Genomic DNA, 20174 nt, shown 5'->3' with positions numbered 1-20174 from the left:
CATGGGAGCGACACTCTGCGATTCACTCAAGGGGATAGTGATACCCTCAAACATAGCGCAAAACTTGACAAAATCCCTTGCAAATGTCATTCACAAGCTGTCACAGCCCAGCGAGATAGTATTCTAACATGTTCATGAAGGGAGGCCCCTCCACAAACCATCCAACATCTATTGGACATGTCATAAACAACATTCTCTTCTTCTTTAGAGCAAGACAATGTTCGTCCTAGAGAGAATGTTTTTTCAAAGTTCCTCAGATGCATTTCAGTTTTATCATGTTTTATTCTGGTGAGTTACAAGATGATAGTAATTTTTGTTTTTGGCTTAATATCCACACAAACTGGCTGGGATGGACTAACTCAGTCATTCATCTACATTGCTGCTGTCCAAGCCCTACGCTGTTACCAGTGCAGTGAGAACAGCAATCAGAGATTTCTGATGTCAGAGATTCTGTGGTGAAAATTGGGGAGAATCCATGAAGTAGTTTTGACGTAATCCTTCAAAGCCAATATAAAGTGAAATCTTGATCAGAATCCAGATCCAGATCACCTCCAAAAGTGGAGTCTGCCATGTCCTAATATCTATCTGTGGTGAAACGTTTGTCAAAATCTGTGCAGTAGTTTTGAGGAAATCCTGCTAAGAATAATCCTTCAAACCCCTATAAATTGAAATTTGATCCAGAATTTTAATGGAGTCGTTCATTACCTAATATCTGTCTGTGGTGAAAATTTTGTCAATAACCATGCAGTAGTTTTGACGTAATCCCGTAATCAGACAGACAAATAAATAAATAAACACTGATGATTTTGTTACGTCCTTGCCGGATGTAAATTATGAGAAAAATGTTTCTTTATTAATTAATGAAAAAAAAAATCCCAGGAGGGGTGGTGTCCTATCATCCTCCAGTTTTAATTATTCCGTATTTAGGTAACACTAATGTGATCTCCATAACAGTTTCTTCTTGACTGATTGGAGTAAAGGTATATGTACTTTTGATCCTTTTAATCAGAGGTCATTTGAACAGAATCCTCTTCGTACTGATTCTTCTGATGCTTTACTTCTCTGCCTGCTGGTGTTCATCCAAAAGAAAATTAAAAAAACTATTTAATTTCAATTTGCAACTTCTCAGTGTAACTATAAAATAATTCAAGGTCGAAAAAACTATTATTTTCATTTGCAATGAGAAATAAACATACACTCAACAAAAATATAAACGCAACACTTTTGGTTTTGCTCCCGTTTTGTATGAGATGAACTCAAAGATCTAAAACTTTTTCCACTTACACAATATCACCATTTCTCTCAAATATTGTTCACAAACCAGTCTAAATCTGTGATAGTGAGCACTTCTCCTTTGCTGAGATAATCCATCCCACCTCACAGGTGTGCCATACCAAGATGCTGATTAGACACCATGATTAGTGCACAGGTGTGCCTTAGACTGCCCACAATAAAAGGCCACTCTGAAAGGTGCAGTTTTATCACACAGCACAATGCCACAGATGTCACAAGATTTGAGGGAGTGTGCAATTGGCATGCTGACAGCAGGAATGTCAACATGTATGTATGTAACATGTTAAGGGTTTTTATGTTAAGCACCCTCAAGATCCCACAGTGTCTCTGCATGGAGAAAGTACTCTTGATGTTTCAGACCCCTTTAATTATATTTATATCAGAAGCAGGCCACTGCTTAAAAGTCATAATAGAAAGGCATAATAGAAAATGCTGCCATCTTTGAACAAAAAAAAAAGCCCTTAATAGTAAATTGATCCAAAAAATGTATTTATTTGTATGAGCCCTTGTATCAGTCAAATCAAAAACTGGCTTTGTCATAACTGGTAATCAGAGCTGAAAATGGATTTTATAGCCCAATAACCAGAGTAACTAGTGAATTTAACCCAAAAATGTCAGTTGCATTATGAAATTCGATAAAAGGCTGAGCATTTTATTTCAAATAAATTCAAAATAAAGCAGCACTCTATAGAGCACATGCTGCTGATGATAAATAACAGGCCTAAATATTCATTCAATCATTCATTTTCTTAACTGGCTCACTCCAGGGGTTTAGGGGTAGAGTGGGCATTGCAGCATATGACTGTGGTCATTGAGAGAAAGATGTGGGAGAAACACAGGCCACCAGTCTATTGCAGGGCTGAACTAAATGCTTCACATTTGAATAATCAGTCTGCTGCATGTGTCCTCCAGTTCCCTTTGTATCGTCTATAGTAACAGCCATTAACTTGGCTATGTTAGGTGCAGTTATTTCAGACGTCAAGCTAGTACACTGTAATTGTCTATCCGTCTGCCCATTTCTCTATTCTGCCAAGGACCTTGGCCCAATTTCCACCCAACATGGTATGTGGTTGAAGGTCGAGGTTGGAATTGTCAAGACTTTCTTTGTCAGAGGAAAAGTCATGGAAATGGCTTCTAGAATTGCCCAGTCATGGTCATATTTGCTGAAAATCACTGGGATGGTCAAGAGAATCAGAGGTCAAAATGTACGTTTTTCATTTTGATTTGCACTAAGCAGGGCACCCATATGGAAGCTGGTTCTGGAACTCCCCAGCAAGGGGAATTCCTCGTGCCAAGGTTATGTCTGCCTGTCTGTTTGATGGTCCACTCCTCCCAGGTCTTTTTGCTGATCTCTACCCAACTTGGTATGCCAGTGAAGGTTGGTTCCAAAAAGAATAGATTTTTGCAAAGGTCAAGATTAAGGTATTGGATGTGCAACCCAATTTGGACCAAATATATCCCACCAGTATGGAATCTAGAATTGCCGTGGTCAATATAATATTGTCATGGTCCTTACTGTCTTCATATCCACAGATACCATTGCCTAGATTGCATAACAAATATGACATCTGTGTAATGAAAGCTGACATTTCCCCATGCAGGTTTGTTTATTTTTTTTCTCCACTTTTGTTTTCCATGGAAATTTACTATTGCAGAATTCTGACTTTCACCATCATTAGTCATAGTATTCCATCCATTAGGAGCTCATTTGCCAACGACCTGTACAGTCTGGCTCCTCATACATTTGTGCGCCATCCAAGTTTCACTGTGGTGCGCCTCCACGCTGCATGTCCTATTCCTACAGGCAATGCTGAAGCAATGTGCTGCATACGCATGGAGGTGACATGCACAAAACATGTTTTACTGCTATAGTGTGAATAATGTGTGGCTAAATTAGACTTAAGTATGACAAAAATATGTATTCTTTGATCAGGAGGAAACAGCACAAATATAAGTACAATGCCAACTTCAGGAACTTCGACAGTGGATCATTTTTGTAAAAAAATGAGAATAAATGTGTTTTAATGTTTTAAAGCCATCTTCTGGCAGCAAATGGACTGCATTTGCATAGCGCTTTTTCCATCTGCATCAGACGCTCAAAGCGCTTTACAATAATGCCTCACATTAACCCCAATGTCAGGCTGCTGCCATGCAAGGTGTCCACTACACACCGGGAGCAACTAGGGGATTAAGGACCTTGCCTGAGGGCCAAGGATCCTCTGGTCTTAAGCCCAAAGCTTAACTACTAGACCATCACCTCCCCTAAACTTGTCTAAACATTGTAAATGTCTATTTGCTTTTGCAATCGTAAAACAGCATTAGAATCTCCCACAGTAGTCCTGAAGAAATACCATATTTTATTCAATGTATTACTCTTCCTCCAGAGAAAAATATAAGGAACCATCACATCATGTGTTCACTCTTCCCACTCATGTTTTTTTTCTTTGCATGAAAAATACAAATGTCAATGTAATTTGGGGTGTTTGTCTCTGTTTTAAACACTTTTTCAGTTTTGGTTCCAGCAACAGAACTGCACACTGGCATACAGTATTTTCTGTTTGCAAACACAGCTTCTGTTTTTTTTTTTTAAAGTAGGAGCCATGACACATCATTTGGTTCAGTACCAGTTTATTTTATTTACATGATGGGCCAGTGATCAACATCACAGAACGCTACCTCGGGGCCCAACAAGAAGTTCATGTTTGTAGAGGAAAGAAGCTGGAAAACGTTTCTCGGATCAACACTTTAATCTACACTCTAAATTTAAACTTTAATCAAGTTTAAATAGAGCAGCAACTAATTATTTCATTACTGATTCATCTCTATTTGTTTTACAACTAATAGTCTAATTGTTTATCTCATAAAAGGTCATCACAATGTCTCAGAACCCAGTGACAGGCCTTCAAATTACATTTATTCAACAATCACTTCATAATACAATTCCATTGTTTTTGTTTTTTTATTAGCCACTCGGGCCTATTTTTAAATTGAGTTTAAAAACTTTATGACAGTCTATCACTGATGACATTCAGAGTAGTTTACCAGGACATTTTCACAAAATGTCTGTTGTTAAATGTACAAAATGTAATACAAAATAATTCAGTTTGTTTATCTCATGCCAAATCACAACATAAGTTAACAAAGGTAAGGTCTAACTACTCACCCCCGAACAAGCATATTGGCAACAGCATTTTTTTAATTATGGGAAGAAACCTCAAGCAGACCAGACTCAGGGGTGTGACCATCTGGTTTTAAGATACTAACAATAATGAAATTAAACATGAATTAAACTAGGCATGAAAAAGAATTGTCACAAATTCAAACACAGAAATGTTACAGCTAAACAGCCATACACATATAGAGTCCTGTGGTTGCAACAACTGACGGCTCACAAGACATCCAAATGGAGACGTCCTATCAAATGGAGCACAGTTGGTGAGTTGATGATCAACACCAGATCAGTCACTGTAGAAAACCATACCCTCTCTGCACAACGCTTCCAAACAACAATAATTTGAATATAACCCACGCAATCATCAGCAGACAGGCCATTATTACGTGACCAAAAAATACAAGGTGGAAAATGCTTTTGTGTTAATTCTTATTCTAACCTTAGGCCTATGTTGTGAACGCTGAATGCAAAACATGTGTTCCACATTAATATTCATAGCACCTTGACAAACTGTCATGCATAACTTTTTGTTTGGGCGGCATGGTGGTGTAGTGGTTAGCACTATTGCCTCATAGCAAGAAGATCGTGAGATCGCTTCTCACCTGGGCCTTTCTGTATGACGTTTGCATGTTCTCCCATGTTTGTGTGGATTCCCTCCGGGTGCTCCGGCTTCCTCCCACTTGCAAAGACTTGTAGGTTAGATGAATTGGAAACTCTAAATTGGCCATAGGTGTAATTGAGGTGTCCTATTCAGGGTGTACCCCGCCTGTCGCTCCTTGGTTGCTGGGATAGTTTCCACCCTCTGTGAGCCTTAAATGGTATAGAAAATGAATGAATGAACTTTTTGTTTAACATGCAAACCAGTTCATAGGAATATGATTAGACCATTGCTTTAGAGTGGTTTAAAAAAGCAACATAAACAAATAAGTGATTTATTTGGTTTAAATTGTTTATTTGTACAAAGCTATTTAACCCATTTAAACAGTCTATTGCCCCTGTCACACAGAAGGTGTGTGCATGGATTTTTAAAGGGCTATAGCACTCACCACACATCTTGGCACTATCTGCCACAAACACATCACTCCTCACCACAAATACTTCACACCACCACCACATAGTTGGCCCGTGCCAGGGTGTGGCAAGTGTTTGGAACATCCCAATAATCACCCAACTTCACGCATCCACTTACACGCCGCTAACTCACCATGCACACGCTGTTTGTGTGACACGCTGGAAGGCACCGGGTTGTTCAGAAATTCCAAATCCATGGTAAAATGGAAGAAAACAGAGACTGCCGTGATGACTTGAGACCCAGGTCCTTGGTAAAAGTAAGTCCCTTCGGTTGCTCCCTTGTTAGCACTCGGGGTCACTACAGCAAATCCAAGGTGGATCTGCATGTTAAATTGGCAGAAATCTTACACACTGGACTTCATTGTAAGTATTTAGTTGTGTTCAATTGTTAAGAAAATCTTCTTATCAGTGTTCAAAAATCATCAACAAGAGTCAGAGTTCAGGGCAGCAAAGTCTTTATTGCCGGCAAAAATAGAGAGCAATTCAAAATGCAGACAAGTTACACCTCTAACAATGGCATGTGTCCCTCTTTTATTCTCTTGGGGGTGCAGTTTTCTCTGCCTATCATTCAGCCCTCTGAACATTTTGTAACATTGCACCATTATAATATCTGTCTGTGTTCAAAGAGTGCCCAAGCATGTCCAGGCATGCCTCATGGAACTTTCCAACCTTCAGGGTATGCCTGTGCATGCTGTTTTTTTTTTAGTACTCTTGGCTTCTCATTTTACATCGTCTCCTGATCATTTTTTGTTTAACATTTTTAATAACTAAGTTACATTTGCTTTTTACACCCATATTTCTTAGCTCTTTCTTGTTGTATATTTTAAAAAATATATATATATATTTCTTCATACATAAATATGGCTTATGGCCTGGTCACACGGCATGCAATGAACAAAGGGAAAAATTAAAAATGTCACAAATTGCAGAGAAAAGGTGGACGAATGAGCTTTCTACTTTTCCCATCACTGAATAGCCTGCAAATCAAGAGCGCAGAAGAAACAAAAGAGGAACAAAATGAAACCAAAGCTAACGTTGATCTTGACACTTTCAACAAAATGCACCTGGAGCCACTGCTGGAACATCCTGCTCTGCATCCTAGGACTCGGCACTGGGATGGAGCTCTGTAGTGCCTGAGTCCTGGAGAAGCTGCAAAGAGAAGCACGTGAACCGACCCACTGTGGAGATCTGTGCGCACGTCAGTGGATCCACCTGCTCTGGTTGCTCATCCAGAACAAAGGAGGGATCATGTCCCGAAAATGCGCACGTACTCGCTGTTTTTCCTGCACAATCGCGTGTCGTTGCATTTGTAGATTTGCTTGCAGCTACATATGTTTGCTTTTTGCTATTATTTAAAACCAATTCAACTCTTGCTCAGTTCAGGCCTCCTGGCTGTGCAGAACACATTGCTGCACTTGGAAAACACTGCTGTCTCATCACGGCTCATAACATCAGATCACAAAGTTCAGAGGCTGTTGTGTGCTCCCACCAAAAAAAGAAAAAAAAAGGAAAATATTGCCATTTAAACTCGCATACTTAAACATTATGCTTCTTGTTTGACCATGAGAGAGAGAGGGGGAGAGAGAGAGGGGATGCTGTCTCTCTGTCTGCTCTTTTTTTTTAGACCTGCTGTTTGTGTTCTCTGGATTTCAAAAGAAATCCATTTTATGAATTGAAAGAGTGTAACCATATTTTCTGATGTGCATTTTAATGGATGGATCCCTGTTGGCTCATGCACACACGCTGCGGGCGGTGTGGATCATTTCACCACAGACTCGCACACATGTTGGATCACACACACTGTGAGTTGCATGGCTCAAACCTGTTCACATGTAAATCTGAATCCTTTTCACACTTGATGCTCAAAGTCACACTTCTGTAAACTGCCACCTGGTGCACAAACCGAGGCACAGTTGCCTCTGAGAGATCACCGCAGAAGACACAAAATATTATTACGTCATCTTGGCTCTCAGCAGCTCCACAGCAATGAGGCTGATCGCACTCCTGCAAAGCCCCCCCCCCCGACGAACAAATATGCAGCCCATCAAAGATCACTTCCTCAAAACGTTTGAACTGTCAGATGCTGAAAAGGCCAGCAGATTCTTCTTTCTGCACGGGCTGGAGGACAGCAAGCCCTTCAGAGCTCATGGACAGAAAGCTGCAGCTCCTGAGAGGACATCGGCAGGACGTTTTGCGAACCAACTCCCTCAGGTGCGTGCAGCGCTGGCCAACACCCCGATCGCAGACTGCTGTGCACTGGTGGAGGAGGCCGACAAATTCTTCCTGGTCAACCAGCATCACAGCATGACAGTAGCCGCACTTGCCCCATCACATGCAGCGACAGAAGCCCCACACCACACACCAGCACCATCTCCCCACTAAGATGCCAGCCACGCATCTTGTAAGAATAAATTCTTATGTGGAACATCTTTCACGGTCATGGAAACAAATACTTTCAATCGTTTATTGAAAAGCACATTTTCAATCTGAAATATTGTGTGGTCTCTTAAGAACACTCATCCTTTATGCCTTTCTATGAGGATTTTATTTGAAGTATCATCTAAATTTTGCACTTCTATGACTGTATGTTCCATAAGAGTTCCATAAAGGAGACTATGTTGATGTAGTCGTCTTTCACAGCCAGGAAAGTGTTAGTGTTAGTGTGCAGATACTGACCAGCCCTGAGTGTGTTAGACTAATGCCATATTTAAATTCCACTTCATTCCTTTGCTGGTATTAACACTGAGATAACAAATAACTGAGTGAAGAACTCCTTTCACAGGATTTCCAACCCAAAAATTACAAGGTCTATAGCACAAAGCTCTCCAACTGGCTGTGTACAAAAGTGGAAACCAAATAGTGTTCCAGTACAAAAGCAGTTCTTCTCTATAAATATCTGCTAAACCCAGCGGACCCCTTTTTATTTTAACAAAGAATGAAGTAGGCTAAACGCTTTCATCCTGAGAACCGAGGCCTGGCACGACAGCAAAGAATCATCGACTTACTGTAGAAATGTATTAGCATACCAACGAGCACTCAAAAAGATGCTAATGACTAACATGGGATGAAATTTGAGCGATTCAAGTGGCCACGCAGCTTATTGTTTAAGCTAATAGGGATATCAGAAGCTAACCGGTCACCTATTCATTCAATTCTCAATGGATCAGAAGTGCATTCTTTTTGAAATGAATGTATGTGTCTAGTGGCAGAACAGCAGTCTTTCCATGGCGTGAGGTGTACCATCTTTATGCATGAGGGCACTAACATATTCAAATTAGTCTGTAAATATTTGTCAAATTTTGTCGTCAAAGCTATTCTCTGCGGCAAATTAAAATACCCTTTGGTAACCCGGCACATCAGCTGTTTTACGAGTCTAATTAAACCTCAAGTGTTGCCAGCCGTGCTATCCCTGTGTGGCACAGGTTTTGAAACTAAAAACATCAGCTTCTCATCTTCAAGAGCTCATACAGATAAACTGTTTGTTTTTGGTAGTTTAGTTGTGGTTAAATGCATTTATTTATTTCTTGCAATTAACTCTGCAACCACTTCTATTATTGAAGACAAACATTAGGCCAACCTCATTTGAAACATATATTAATTTAATTTATTTAAATTTTTTTTTTCATGGTAATGAATTAAAAAAACACAAGAAAAACTGCATTTTACAGAGTACTAAATAATAACACATTCCATGTAAAGAAGAACAGGAGTAGGATGAAGTAAAACATCTTATCTCCTACCCCATTCTTGTTTCAACACTAATTTAGACAGCCTCACCTTCGTGTTCCATTATAAGAATACATATCGAGCATTTTTTCCTTTTCCCCCCCTTTTTTTCTTCTATTATTTTTTAGCTCTATTCATTTGGATTTTCATACAGTTTTAGTATTTTCTGTTGGTACAGACATTTAAATAGACATTTGAACAACATTTTAAATGATAGAGTTCCATTGTTTCACGCCCACCACTGAGACACATTTGCTTCAGTGTAGTTCTAGCAAAAGGGGTTTTAAAATCATATCTTCTTCAACTTGTCTCACTATTTACAGTGAAAAGTGTTTGCAGACTATTTGGTAACAAAAAAAAGTTTGGCTTTATGAAGAACTAATAATGTTCTTAAAACAACCAAGTCCTTCAGTTTTAATAGTTGTGACCTCGGAAACAGTTCTGTTGTATGTGCTGTTGGAGCAGCTCTATTAATTATTCTTATAGCCCTCTTCTGTAAAATAAATAAAGGCATTAAATTGGTAACATATGTATTGCCCCATACCTCCAAACAATATGGCAAAATCAAAGAACAATAAAGAAGTCTCATCGCCTTGTAATTTAACATGCAAGACCTTACTCAAACCCTTAAGCTTACTCAAAACAGCAATATTTTTTATAAATTTTCCTTTTTACAACTGTTATGTGCGACTTCCAATTCAAGTTTTCATCAATGAGTACTCTGAGAAATTTAAGTTCGGACACTCTCTCACAATGAATTACAATGTTTTTCTGAGGTACAATAGCAACAATGTGAAGGTACCCAGAGGTCCAGTATGTCAGCCAGCAGTTTTAGCATTAACTTCAGTTAACAGCAGTTCACACCAATGAGGAATAATTTACAATTGCTTTGTTTTGAGGTGAATGCAGAGATATCACTTAATGAAATTTTAAGGATGGAAGCAACCTGAGGCTCACTGTATGCCTCTGCCAGTTAAGCCAGAATTAAACTCTTGACTTTCCACACTCAAACTCTTTTACTGTGGTCAGTTGTCGTTTCTTTCTTTCTTTTTAGTTCCAGTTAATTTCGAGGTGCAGTACTATTAGAACTGCCTTTGTTATCTAGCTCGTCTTACTGCAAGATGATAGTGGCAATCACTGCAGTGGATTTTATTACTTCTCCCCATTAAATAAGCTTTGGATCCAGTGATCACCACTACCTCATTAAGGGGAATCAGGTATGCTTGGATAGTGAAAACGAATGGCTGCCATACACCACTTAAAATAAAGATAATTTTGCATTCTAAAATTTGCTGCAAATTTTCATTTAATGAAATAGATAAATTTATATGTCATAAATTATGGTATTGTTATTATTAGTAGTAGTAGTGTTTGGAAATTTAACATTTGTCTTTTACTGACATCATAATGAGGGGGGAACAAACATTTTTTTAAAAAATTATCCAGCAATACCATGGTCCTCAAAACATTTATCAAAATATTGTGGTGAGTTGCATGGAAGAACCAAGACCAAGCCAGAGCTTTTGTCTTTTCTGCAATCTGTACCATGCTGGTGCTTTTATTTTTACACATAACAACACAGAGACAAAGGCGGAAGTCATCAAACACTTATGGCAATGACAACATGACACTCAAACTGACTAAACCAATTGAACTACAAAGCACAACAAATCAACAACACTAACAACACTGCAAAACCCCAAACATCCATAATGCATTGCAGCACAACAATCTATAGTCTTAGTGTCCATTCCAGTGATCACTAGCCCCCACCTGAGAGGTCAGTCATCCTCTGCGACCCCTTCACCCAACACAAAGTCCCACAAGTGTCTAGGCCATCAGGGAACAGGCCAGCTAGGTCTGTCCAGAGTCGCACCAGGCGGGGAGTCACATTGGATGGGGCACGGGGTGCTGCCATCACCCTCTTTACCAGTGGAAGTGGAGCAAGGGGGTGGTACGAAGTCTGTCCTGGTGCAGCACCACCATGCAACCTTTGCCGGGAATCTGTAGTTGGTACACAACTTCCGACAAGCGGTCCACCACGTTCACCAGCTGGACCTAGTGATGTAATTAAGGGTGTCATCAATGCAAGGAAGCGGGTAGCAGTCCTTCTTGGTGACTGCATTGGGGCAACGGTAAACCACACAAAACTGCCAGGTCCTATTCTTCTTCCTCACCAGTAAAACTGGGGCTGCCCATGGGCTGGCTGAAGGCTCAATTACCCCAGCAGCAAGCATCTCATGGATCTTTTCCTCTGTCACCTGCCATTTTGAGATTGTCAGTTGATGAGGCACAGATGGATGGGTTGAGCATTACCAGTGTCAGTGGTGTGCTGGATCAGTCCAATCTGCCTGTCGTCCTCGTCTTGCACTGCAAAAATGTCCCCATAGTCATCGAGGAGACATTTCAGCTGGTAGCGCTGCTCGAGGTTAAGGCCATTACTACAGATGGGTATTGAGAACCGCTTCCTTTCGGGTATCGTTAAGAAATTATTTGATCCACCATCATCAATAACCTTTTTACTTAACGATTCCCTTATCGGTCCTTCAGAATGGCTGTTGTTTTTGGGGGTGTTTGTCAGGAAAATTATAATTTCTCTACATTATTTCTCTAATCAACTTTTCTGGAGCGCGGCTTTGCTTTGAACCATGAACCAATTGAAGCAGTGATTCATAGATCGAAGCAGTACTTCGATCATTGCTTCGTTGATTCATTTTTTTTCGCTTTCCCCTACGAAAACCCTAAAGAGCATATGGCTGTGAGTATTATTTACCTTTTTCATGTTAAACCAACCTGTTATGGTCTTCTGAAATAATTATTAGATGTATTTTATAACTTAAAAACGGGACCGATGCTAACACATTAGCATGTCTATGGCATTTTCAATGTTAAGTTAGCAATTAGCAGTTGCAGCTGTCAAGCGTTTGTTGTCGTAAAAGAGTCAAATGTATTACAAATTGTAATATTTTTAAATTTATTTTTGTTTATATATTAATAATAATAGCAAGCACAACAACAGTAATAACTAATCTAATGATTATATACAATTTTAGAGAAAGAGACAAAAAGAACCTGAACCTGAATAGAAACACAACAGAAAAAATATAAAACCAACTAACAATGAACATACATAAATAAATAAATACATACATACATACAGAAATAAATAAGTGTTTCCTGTGAACACCTAGTGACTCTTACACCTCCATTTCATCCCTGTCTTATTTAAGTTTAATGACAGTTTGTTTCGGTCAAACCATATTTTCAGTTTGTTAATTTCTTCAGTGATTTCCTCCAGAACTATCCGCCAAACTAGAAAACTGCTGCATCCTAGTAAGAGCAGAATACTACTGAAATGAATTTGAATAAAGAAAGTTGTTTTTTTTTCTCACCTAAATGGATGCTGCACTCACTCCAGTTTATTGTCTGGAATAGTCCCAGATTGCATTTCAGAGCTTCTAGAATTCAAACATTTTCGTGCAGGTGATGTTGGGGGGTAATTTTGGGTTTCAGCTTTTTTTGTTTTTCACCACTTTCATCCCTGAATATGTGAAATCGTGAGTCACTTTTGTGCAGATTAAAGTTACTAACTGGGACTCCTGTCTTGTTGCGAGAAAGAAACGAGAATCGTCCTCCGTTCTGTTCACACAGCTCCAAACGCTGCACGGCTCTCTGCCGAGTCAAGTTAGAACGATAGAATCCAGTCGGAATTAATAACTTCAAAGCGAAACACCATCTTGTTTATTTTTATTTATGTTCAGAGATCAAGGATACAGTGACCAATTTCATATTTATTTACTTTAAGACTCAATGAAATACATAGAAAACCTGTAAAGCCTACTTTTAGTACAAAATTCACAAGAGGTATCGATAAGGGAATCAATAAGGAATCGGATCGATAAGCAGAATCGATAATGGCATCGATATCGATAAAATCTTATCAATACCCATCCCTAGCCATTACTGTTGCATGGCCATAGCTGATGTATGGCCTCAGTTGTCTCAGCAGATGCAGTGACTATAGGCTATGTGGGTGGTGCTGGGGCAGGCTGTGGCTTTACCATGCTGCTGGTGTTGAGTGTTGGAGCATGGGGTCTTGGCACCTGCTGGGCTGCAACTGACTGATGGCACCTCTTTGGCCAGTTCTTCCCCCTCAGCCCAGGCTGGAGTTCCACAGTCTCCCTGCCAAGGGTGACAGTCCTACCCAACACATTCACCTGGGCTCCCCAGTAGCTCAGCAGATCCAGGCCAGTGATATATGGGTCCTGGATGTTGGCAAGCCAGAACTTGTGCACCACCTCCTGGTCTCTAGCTTGGACTTTATTTCCAGTTACCATCAGAAACTCAGTGTTGGTTGGGGCCCAAAGCATGGAAGGCAGGTGGGCAGTGTCAGGGAGGGTGCCCAGACTTCGGAGATGTATAATCACCCCATTGTATTTGGGCAGCTTGACTGGTGAGTTCTGCATCACCACAGGCTGTGACAGACTTGCAATGATCATTGATGGGAGAGGCTTGTCTGCAGCAGCAGTGGCAATCTTCAGTACACTGTGAACAGAAGCTGTCATGGTGTCGGCAGCAGTAACCCTCCTAGTCAACAAAGGGCAGATAAGAGTGTGGCGCACTGGAACCATCGAGAGCATCATCAACAGGCAGCATGGCTCTCGCTGTACTGCTCTTTCTGTCCTCCAGAGGGCAACATAACCTTGGGGTGTCATCTCTCTGGTACGCTCTCTTCTGCCCCTCCAAATCCTGCAGAAATGACATGCTCTGCTTTGTGGCTTGCTCAAAATCATTAAGTTCCCTCTCCATTCTTCCAAAGACTATAATCCCACTTCTGACACTAATGTGGTGAGCTGCGTGGAAGAACAAAGACCGAGCCAGAGCTTTTTGTCTTTTCTGCAATATGCCGCAAACAGGTGCTTTTGTTTTTACACATAACACAGAGACAATGGCAAAAGTCATCAAACACACTACACTTCACACTTACGGTAACAACAACATGATATTCAACCAAACTGACTAAACCAATTGAATTACAAAATACAACAACACTAACACTGCTAAACTAACAACACAATAACAACACTTAACACCCCCAAACCCCAAACTCCCATAATGCATAGCAGCACAAAAATTTACAGTCTTAGCAACCAGCCCAGCAATCGCTACAGTATTGCACTTATCCAGTTTAGGGTCATAGTTATACACAGTATTTGTTTCACCTATATCAGGTGTAATATTTATAAGATCTGTGTTGTGTAGATTTTGGGCAATAATTCACTATAAGGTATAAATTTGCAGCACCAAACATTCTGAAACATAGAGACTATACTGGGGCTGCTCTATTAAATATTTAAGTCTTACCCAACTTGTCAAATATCACTGAACAATCCCTGTTCACCTTTTATAGAACAACAGAAAAAATGTTTGTGTGGTTGTATTTTTAAAATGAACTTCACATTCGAGAGGTACAGCTATATTGTATTCAACTGAATGATTTGAAATTGGTATGAGTAGCCTGTAAATAGAAATCTAATGCATTGTAAAAGCATTTTTTGTACTTCAATACGATCATCACTAACAGTTCTCAACTCCAGTGGCAGAATGTAAATATTTTATTTCACAAAGCCAGTTTCTCATGGAGCAGGATGCATCCTGCTGTACTACTGCTCAAAAACACATTATTAATTTATAGATTTGAAACCCCACCAATGCTTCCCCTGTCTGATATTGTGCAGATGTTTTAAAGTTGTGCATGTCTTGGAGGATTTTATACACTCTGTCTAGATATTGCATGCTAGATCAGCTGCACCCCCTTGCCAAAAGAGGCAGCATGGATGTATGAAAAGAGGGAAGATGACAGAAAATCTTACAATTTTCTGACACACAAATAATCTTCAATTGATGGCTGTTATTTTTCAGGATAAGCATTTGTATTCATAGTAACACAGACCTTTTTTTGCATTATTCTTTCTCAGAAATTAAAGTTTACATTCATACCATGCTTGATTTTTCAGAGAAATCATAATACATCAGTGATACTAACTAACATCTCTCCAAACTATTGGCCACTTCCCCTCTCTATGGCGTGAAAGCCACTGCACAAGGTTGTAAAGCATCTGGTCATGACATTTTAAGGTCACTGTCCATTTTCACCTCCACTCTTAACAATTCGTCCTTCTGTCTTTGCATATTTAGTGATGGTGAGGACTGGTTCTGTGAGTGCCCCCTGCTCTACACGGGTTTGCTGTGCCAGTTCGCCACCTGCGAGCGTAACCCCTGCGGTCACGGAGCCACGTGCATTCCAAAATCCCCTCTGGAAGCTGTGTGTCTTTGCCCCTACAGACGACAAGGGCTATTATGTGACGAACGTAAGTGCTACAAAAGAAAGTTTCAAACAGATCAATGCAGCACAAATTCACCAGCCTTTTTTTTTAAGAAGCTGAATCACAAACAGTTGGTGAATGAAACCCTTGAGCAGTTGGTAGAATGAGAGTGTTGTTAAGTAAAGGGATTAATAAAACTCAAATCTGCTGAAAATGCACAAACTTCTTCCTGCAGCAATGGAGTCTCATAATCAAAGCTGCAGGAATAGTCCAAAAGACTTTATTTAGAAAGGAAGCAAATGTCAAATGCTTGTCTGTTTGTTCCCCTACTTATCACAGGTCCTTCAACTGATTTCCACCAAACTTGGTATGTGGATGACCCCAGAACTGCCCGTAAGATGCAGCAGCATATAGTTTGTGTGTGGCAGATAGGCTCCGATCACATCACTCCCCTTCAATGCCTGCTTAACCCTATTCAGGACTTTTGGGGTCCATTGGACCCCATGGCATTTGTTTTCTCCATATTGTGCTTACTAAAGTCCTGACTAGGGTTAATGGAGTGATACTAGATACACACATTTCTCACCATCTTTCAGAGCCCACTGGCAGATGCTGGGTAGTCCAATTTTGACCTGATTGGTACCACTGAAGGTGCCCAAATGACACTTAGAATACAGCCTCGGTATACCATGGCCTACACAAAAATGTATGATAACCATCACAGAGGCATGGGGTCAAAGCTGCTCCAATTTCAGTAACAAATGATGCAAATTACTGGTTGAAATAAAAGGATTAATAAATGGAATAGTTTTCACTGTGTTGAATGTTTGGTCTCTTGTTTGTACCCCTGCTTATTTCAGCAAGACAATGCCAAGCCACATTCTGCACATGTTACAACAGCGTGGCTTCGTAGTAAAAGAGTGCGGGTACTAGACTGGCCTGCCTGCAGTCCAGACCTGTCGCCCATTGAAAATGTGTGGCGCATTATGAAGCGCAAAATACGACAACAGAGACCCTGGACTGTTGAACAACTGAAGTCGTACATCAAGCAAGAATGGGAAAGAATTCCACGTAAAAAGCTTCAACAGTTAGTGTCCTCAGTTCCCAAAAGCTTATTGAGTGTTGTTAGAAGGAAAGGTGATGTAACACAGTAGTAAACATACCACTGTCCCAGCTTTTTTGAAACGTGTTGCAGGAATCCATTTCAAAATGAGCAAATATTTGCACAAAAACAATAAAGTTTATCAGTTTGAACATTAAATATATTGTCTTTCTGGTGCATTCAATTGAATATTGGTTGAAGAAGATTTGCAAATCATTACATTCTGTTTTTATTTACATTTTACACAACGTCCCAACTTCATTGAAATTGGGGTTATACGAGGTCTGTCCATAAAGTATAGGTCCTTTTAATTTTTTTCAAAAACTATATGGATTTCATTCATATGTTTTTACGTCAGACATGCTTGAACCCTCGTGCGCATGCGTGAGTTTTTCCACGCCTGTCGGTGACGTCATTCGCCTGTGAGCACTCCTTGTGGGAGGAGTCGTCCAGCCCCTCGTCGGAATTCCTTTGTCTGAGAAGTTGCTGAGAGACTGGCGCTTTGTTTGATCAAAATTTTTTCTAAACCTGTGAGACACATCGAAGTGGACACGGTTCGAAAAATTAAGCTGGTTTTCAGTGAAAATTTTAACGGCTGATGAGAGATTTTGAGGTGACACTGTCGCTTTAAGGACTTCCCACAGTGCGAGACGTCGCACAGCGCTCTCAGGCGGCGTCATCAGCCTGTTTCAAGCTTAAAACCTCCACATTTCAGGCTCTATTGATCCAGGACATCGTGAGAGAACAGAGAAGTTTCAGAAGAAGTCGGTTTCAGCATTTTATCCGGATATTCCACTGTTAAAGGAGATTTTTTTAATGAAAGACGTGCGGACGGGTCCGCGCATCGGCTCGCAGCCGCCGCGACGCTCCGCCACAGGAAAAACACCTCTGTTGGAAGCCTTAAGGACAAGTTGGAACATGTCCAGCTGTTAAACAATTTCTCATATACTCACTCCACTGAAAGCCATCAAAAGCCGCCTGGATTTTACAAATGGTTATCAACACGGAGGTGTTTTTCCTGTGCCGCCGCACCAGGTCGGCTGCGTCCCGACGCGCGGACCCGTCCGCACGTCTTTCATTAAAAAAATCTCCTTTAACAGTGGAATATCCGGATAAAATGCTGAAACCGACTTCTTCTGAAACTTCTCTGTTCTCTCACGACGTCCTGGATCAATAGAGCCTGAAATGTGGAGGTTTTAAGCTTGAAACAGGCTGATGACGCCGCCTGAGAGCGCTGCGCGACATCTCGCACTGTGGGAAGTCCTTAAAGCGACAGTGTCACCTCAAAATCTCTCATCAGCCGTTAAAATTTTCACTGAAAACCAGCTTAATTTTTCGAACCATGTCCACTTCGATGTGTCTCACAGGTTTAGAAAAAATTTTGATCAAACAAAGCGCCAGTCTCTCAGCAACTTCTCAGACAAAGGAATTCCGACGAGGGGCTGGACGACTCCTCCCACAAGGAGTGCTCACAGGCGAATGACGTCACCGACAGGCGTGGAAAAACTCACGCATGCGCACGAGGGTTCAAGCATGTCTGACGTAAAAACATATGAATGAAATCCATATAGTTTTTGAAAAAAATTAAAAGGACCTATACTTTATGGACAGCCCTCGTATATCTTTTTTGAATTGTTATGATCAGACAAATAATAATACAATAACATGCTTTTAAGACCTTCCATCAGTAAGAGCATTGAAGATGGGTCATGGCTGGGTCTTCCAGCATGACAGTGACCCCAAACACACTTTTTCGTCTAACTCGGGTGAATATCGGTCATTTTGGGCGACTGGGCATGAACGTCGGGCCTCTGAAAATGCATACCGCACGACAACAGCATGTTATTTGCATTATTATCACTTACTGAGATACACAACACGTAACACGTACATAAAAAGTTGGCTCACTTTAACTTGTCGTGTCGGCTGGCGCGCGCTGCTCTCCAAATTCACCAGTGTGTCATCGTCAAGCTGGCTGCTTTGGCTGCTGTTCATTGTCGGATTATCCATGAGAAAATCATCCACATTGGGAGCAACACGCACTTCTCGCCTTTTTATCTTTTCCTCTGCGGACAGTTCTTGGGCTGCGCGTGCGCGCGCTATGATGTCATTTGTTTACACACAGCGGGCGGGTATGCCGATACTTGTTCGCTACTGCAGGCGGGTAGCCAGGTAGCGTCGACGTAAATCTACGCTACCGGCCTAGCAACGCCTCGGTAAAGTGATAATAATGTGATATAGTTTTCAACATGATTGGAGCATTTTTCATTTTGACCTCTGTGTAATTCTTCATTGACCCCTAGCTGGCTACTGCTACCACCCTGTGATGGTTATAATACATTTTTGTGCAGGCCATGGTACACTGTGGCTGGAGTTTAAGTGTCGTTTGGTCACCTTCAGTGGTACCGAAAACCTGATTGGCCCATGGACTAGGTTGGAGGTGAGTCAGTGCTACAGCAGTGACATGAGGCAAGATGCAGAATTCACAGGCAGAGGGCGAGCTGGGAAATTGATGCATTTTCAATAGCCTGCCCAATTTAGAGGGAGTGTTTTAGAGGATCATGGGTTTTAGTAGGAGTTATGTCGCAACTATGTGAATGAAATATGTTTGTGTATATGTAGCATGCAGCTCTAGCTATCTGCCAAAACTAGTTCCAAAGTTCATTTATTTACTTCACTGTAATGTACACCAAATTTGGCACACATATAGTGGTCAGTTCTAAAACTTGCCCAAATGAGGTCAAATTTGCAAAAGGTCAGTTATTGTGGTCAAGATAGTTGTGGTCAAATGTCAAATGTTTTGTTTTTCACCATAATTTACAACAAACAAAGGTAAATTACTGGAGTTAAGTTTTATCTCTCCGATTTGCACCAAATGTAGCAAGGAACTGGGGGTGGGTTTACTAAAAAACAAAATAAAATAAAACAAAAAATTTTCTAATTGGGATGCAGAGGAAAATTACACCTCGCAGGCCCTTTTGCACAGTTCAGTCAAACTTGGTATGCCAGGGAAGGATGACTCCAAAATTGCTGTTAAATAATTCATTTTGGCATAGCTCAAGGTCAAACAATTAGATTATTGACCTGATTTGGACTAAATGTGGCACACACAAGTGGATTCCGGAACTGCTCTGGCAAGGTCAATCAGAGGTCAACCATTTAAGTCAAGGTCAAGGTTACTGTAGTCAAATGTCATATTGCTGTACCCCTTACGGTCTTCATACCCACTGGTACTCTTACTGAGGAATGTAGAAAGAGCAACTCCATGGAGTGTTTTTAAAGCACATTTTCACAAATTATCACATGTACTTTGATTTCATAGGAACTGGGTGTCAAATTAGCAGCTTTAATAATGCTGTGTTAACTTGTTGCTCCTGTTTGTTGTAATTAAATTTTCCATTTCATTCTTAGGCTGTTGGACAAAAACAAAAAGATGAAGCGATGCTGCGTTTCTGTCACACAACTCCATAGCTATTAAAATGCA

General features: G+C 40.6%; 1 protein-coding gene across 1 annotated transcript in view; it reads left to right on the top strand.

Moving 5' to 3' along the window:
* Positions 1–20174, top strand: part of eys (eyes shut homolog) — a 251241-nt gene that overhangs the window by 188168 nt on the left and 42899 nt on the right. Inside the window, exon 14 of the mRNA XM_034185116.1 lies at positions 15461–15633. Coding sequence (XP_034041007.1) covers positions 15461–15633 — 173 coding nt within the window. The remainder of the gene's footprint in view (positions 1–15460; positions 15634–20174) is intronic.

The sequence above is a fragment of the Thalassophryne amazonica genome, chromosome 13 (assembly GCF_902500255.1).
Source record: "Thalassophryne amazonica chromosome 13, fThaAma1.1, whole genome shotgun sequence".
NCBI lineage: Eukaryota > Metazoa > Chordata > Actinopteri > Batrachoidiformes > Batrachoididae > Thalassophryne > Thalassophryne amazonica.
The sequence above is the reverse complement of the archived record's forward strand: the minus strand, read 5'-3'. Positions and strand labels throughout refer to the sequence as shown.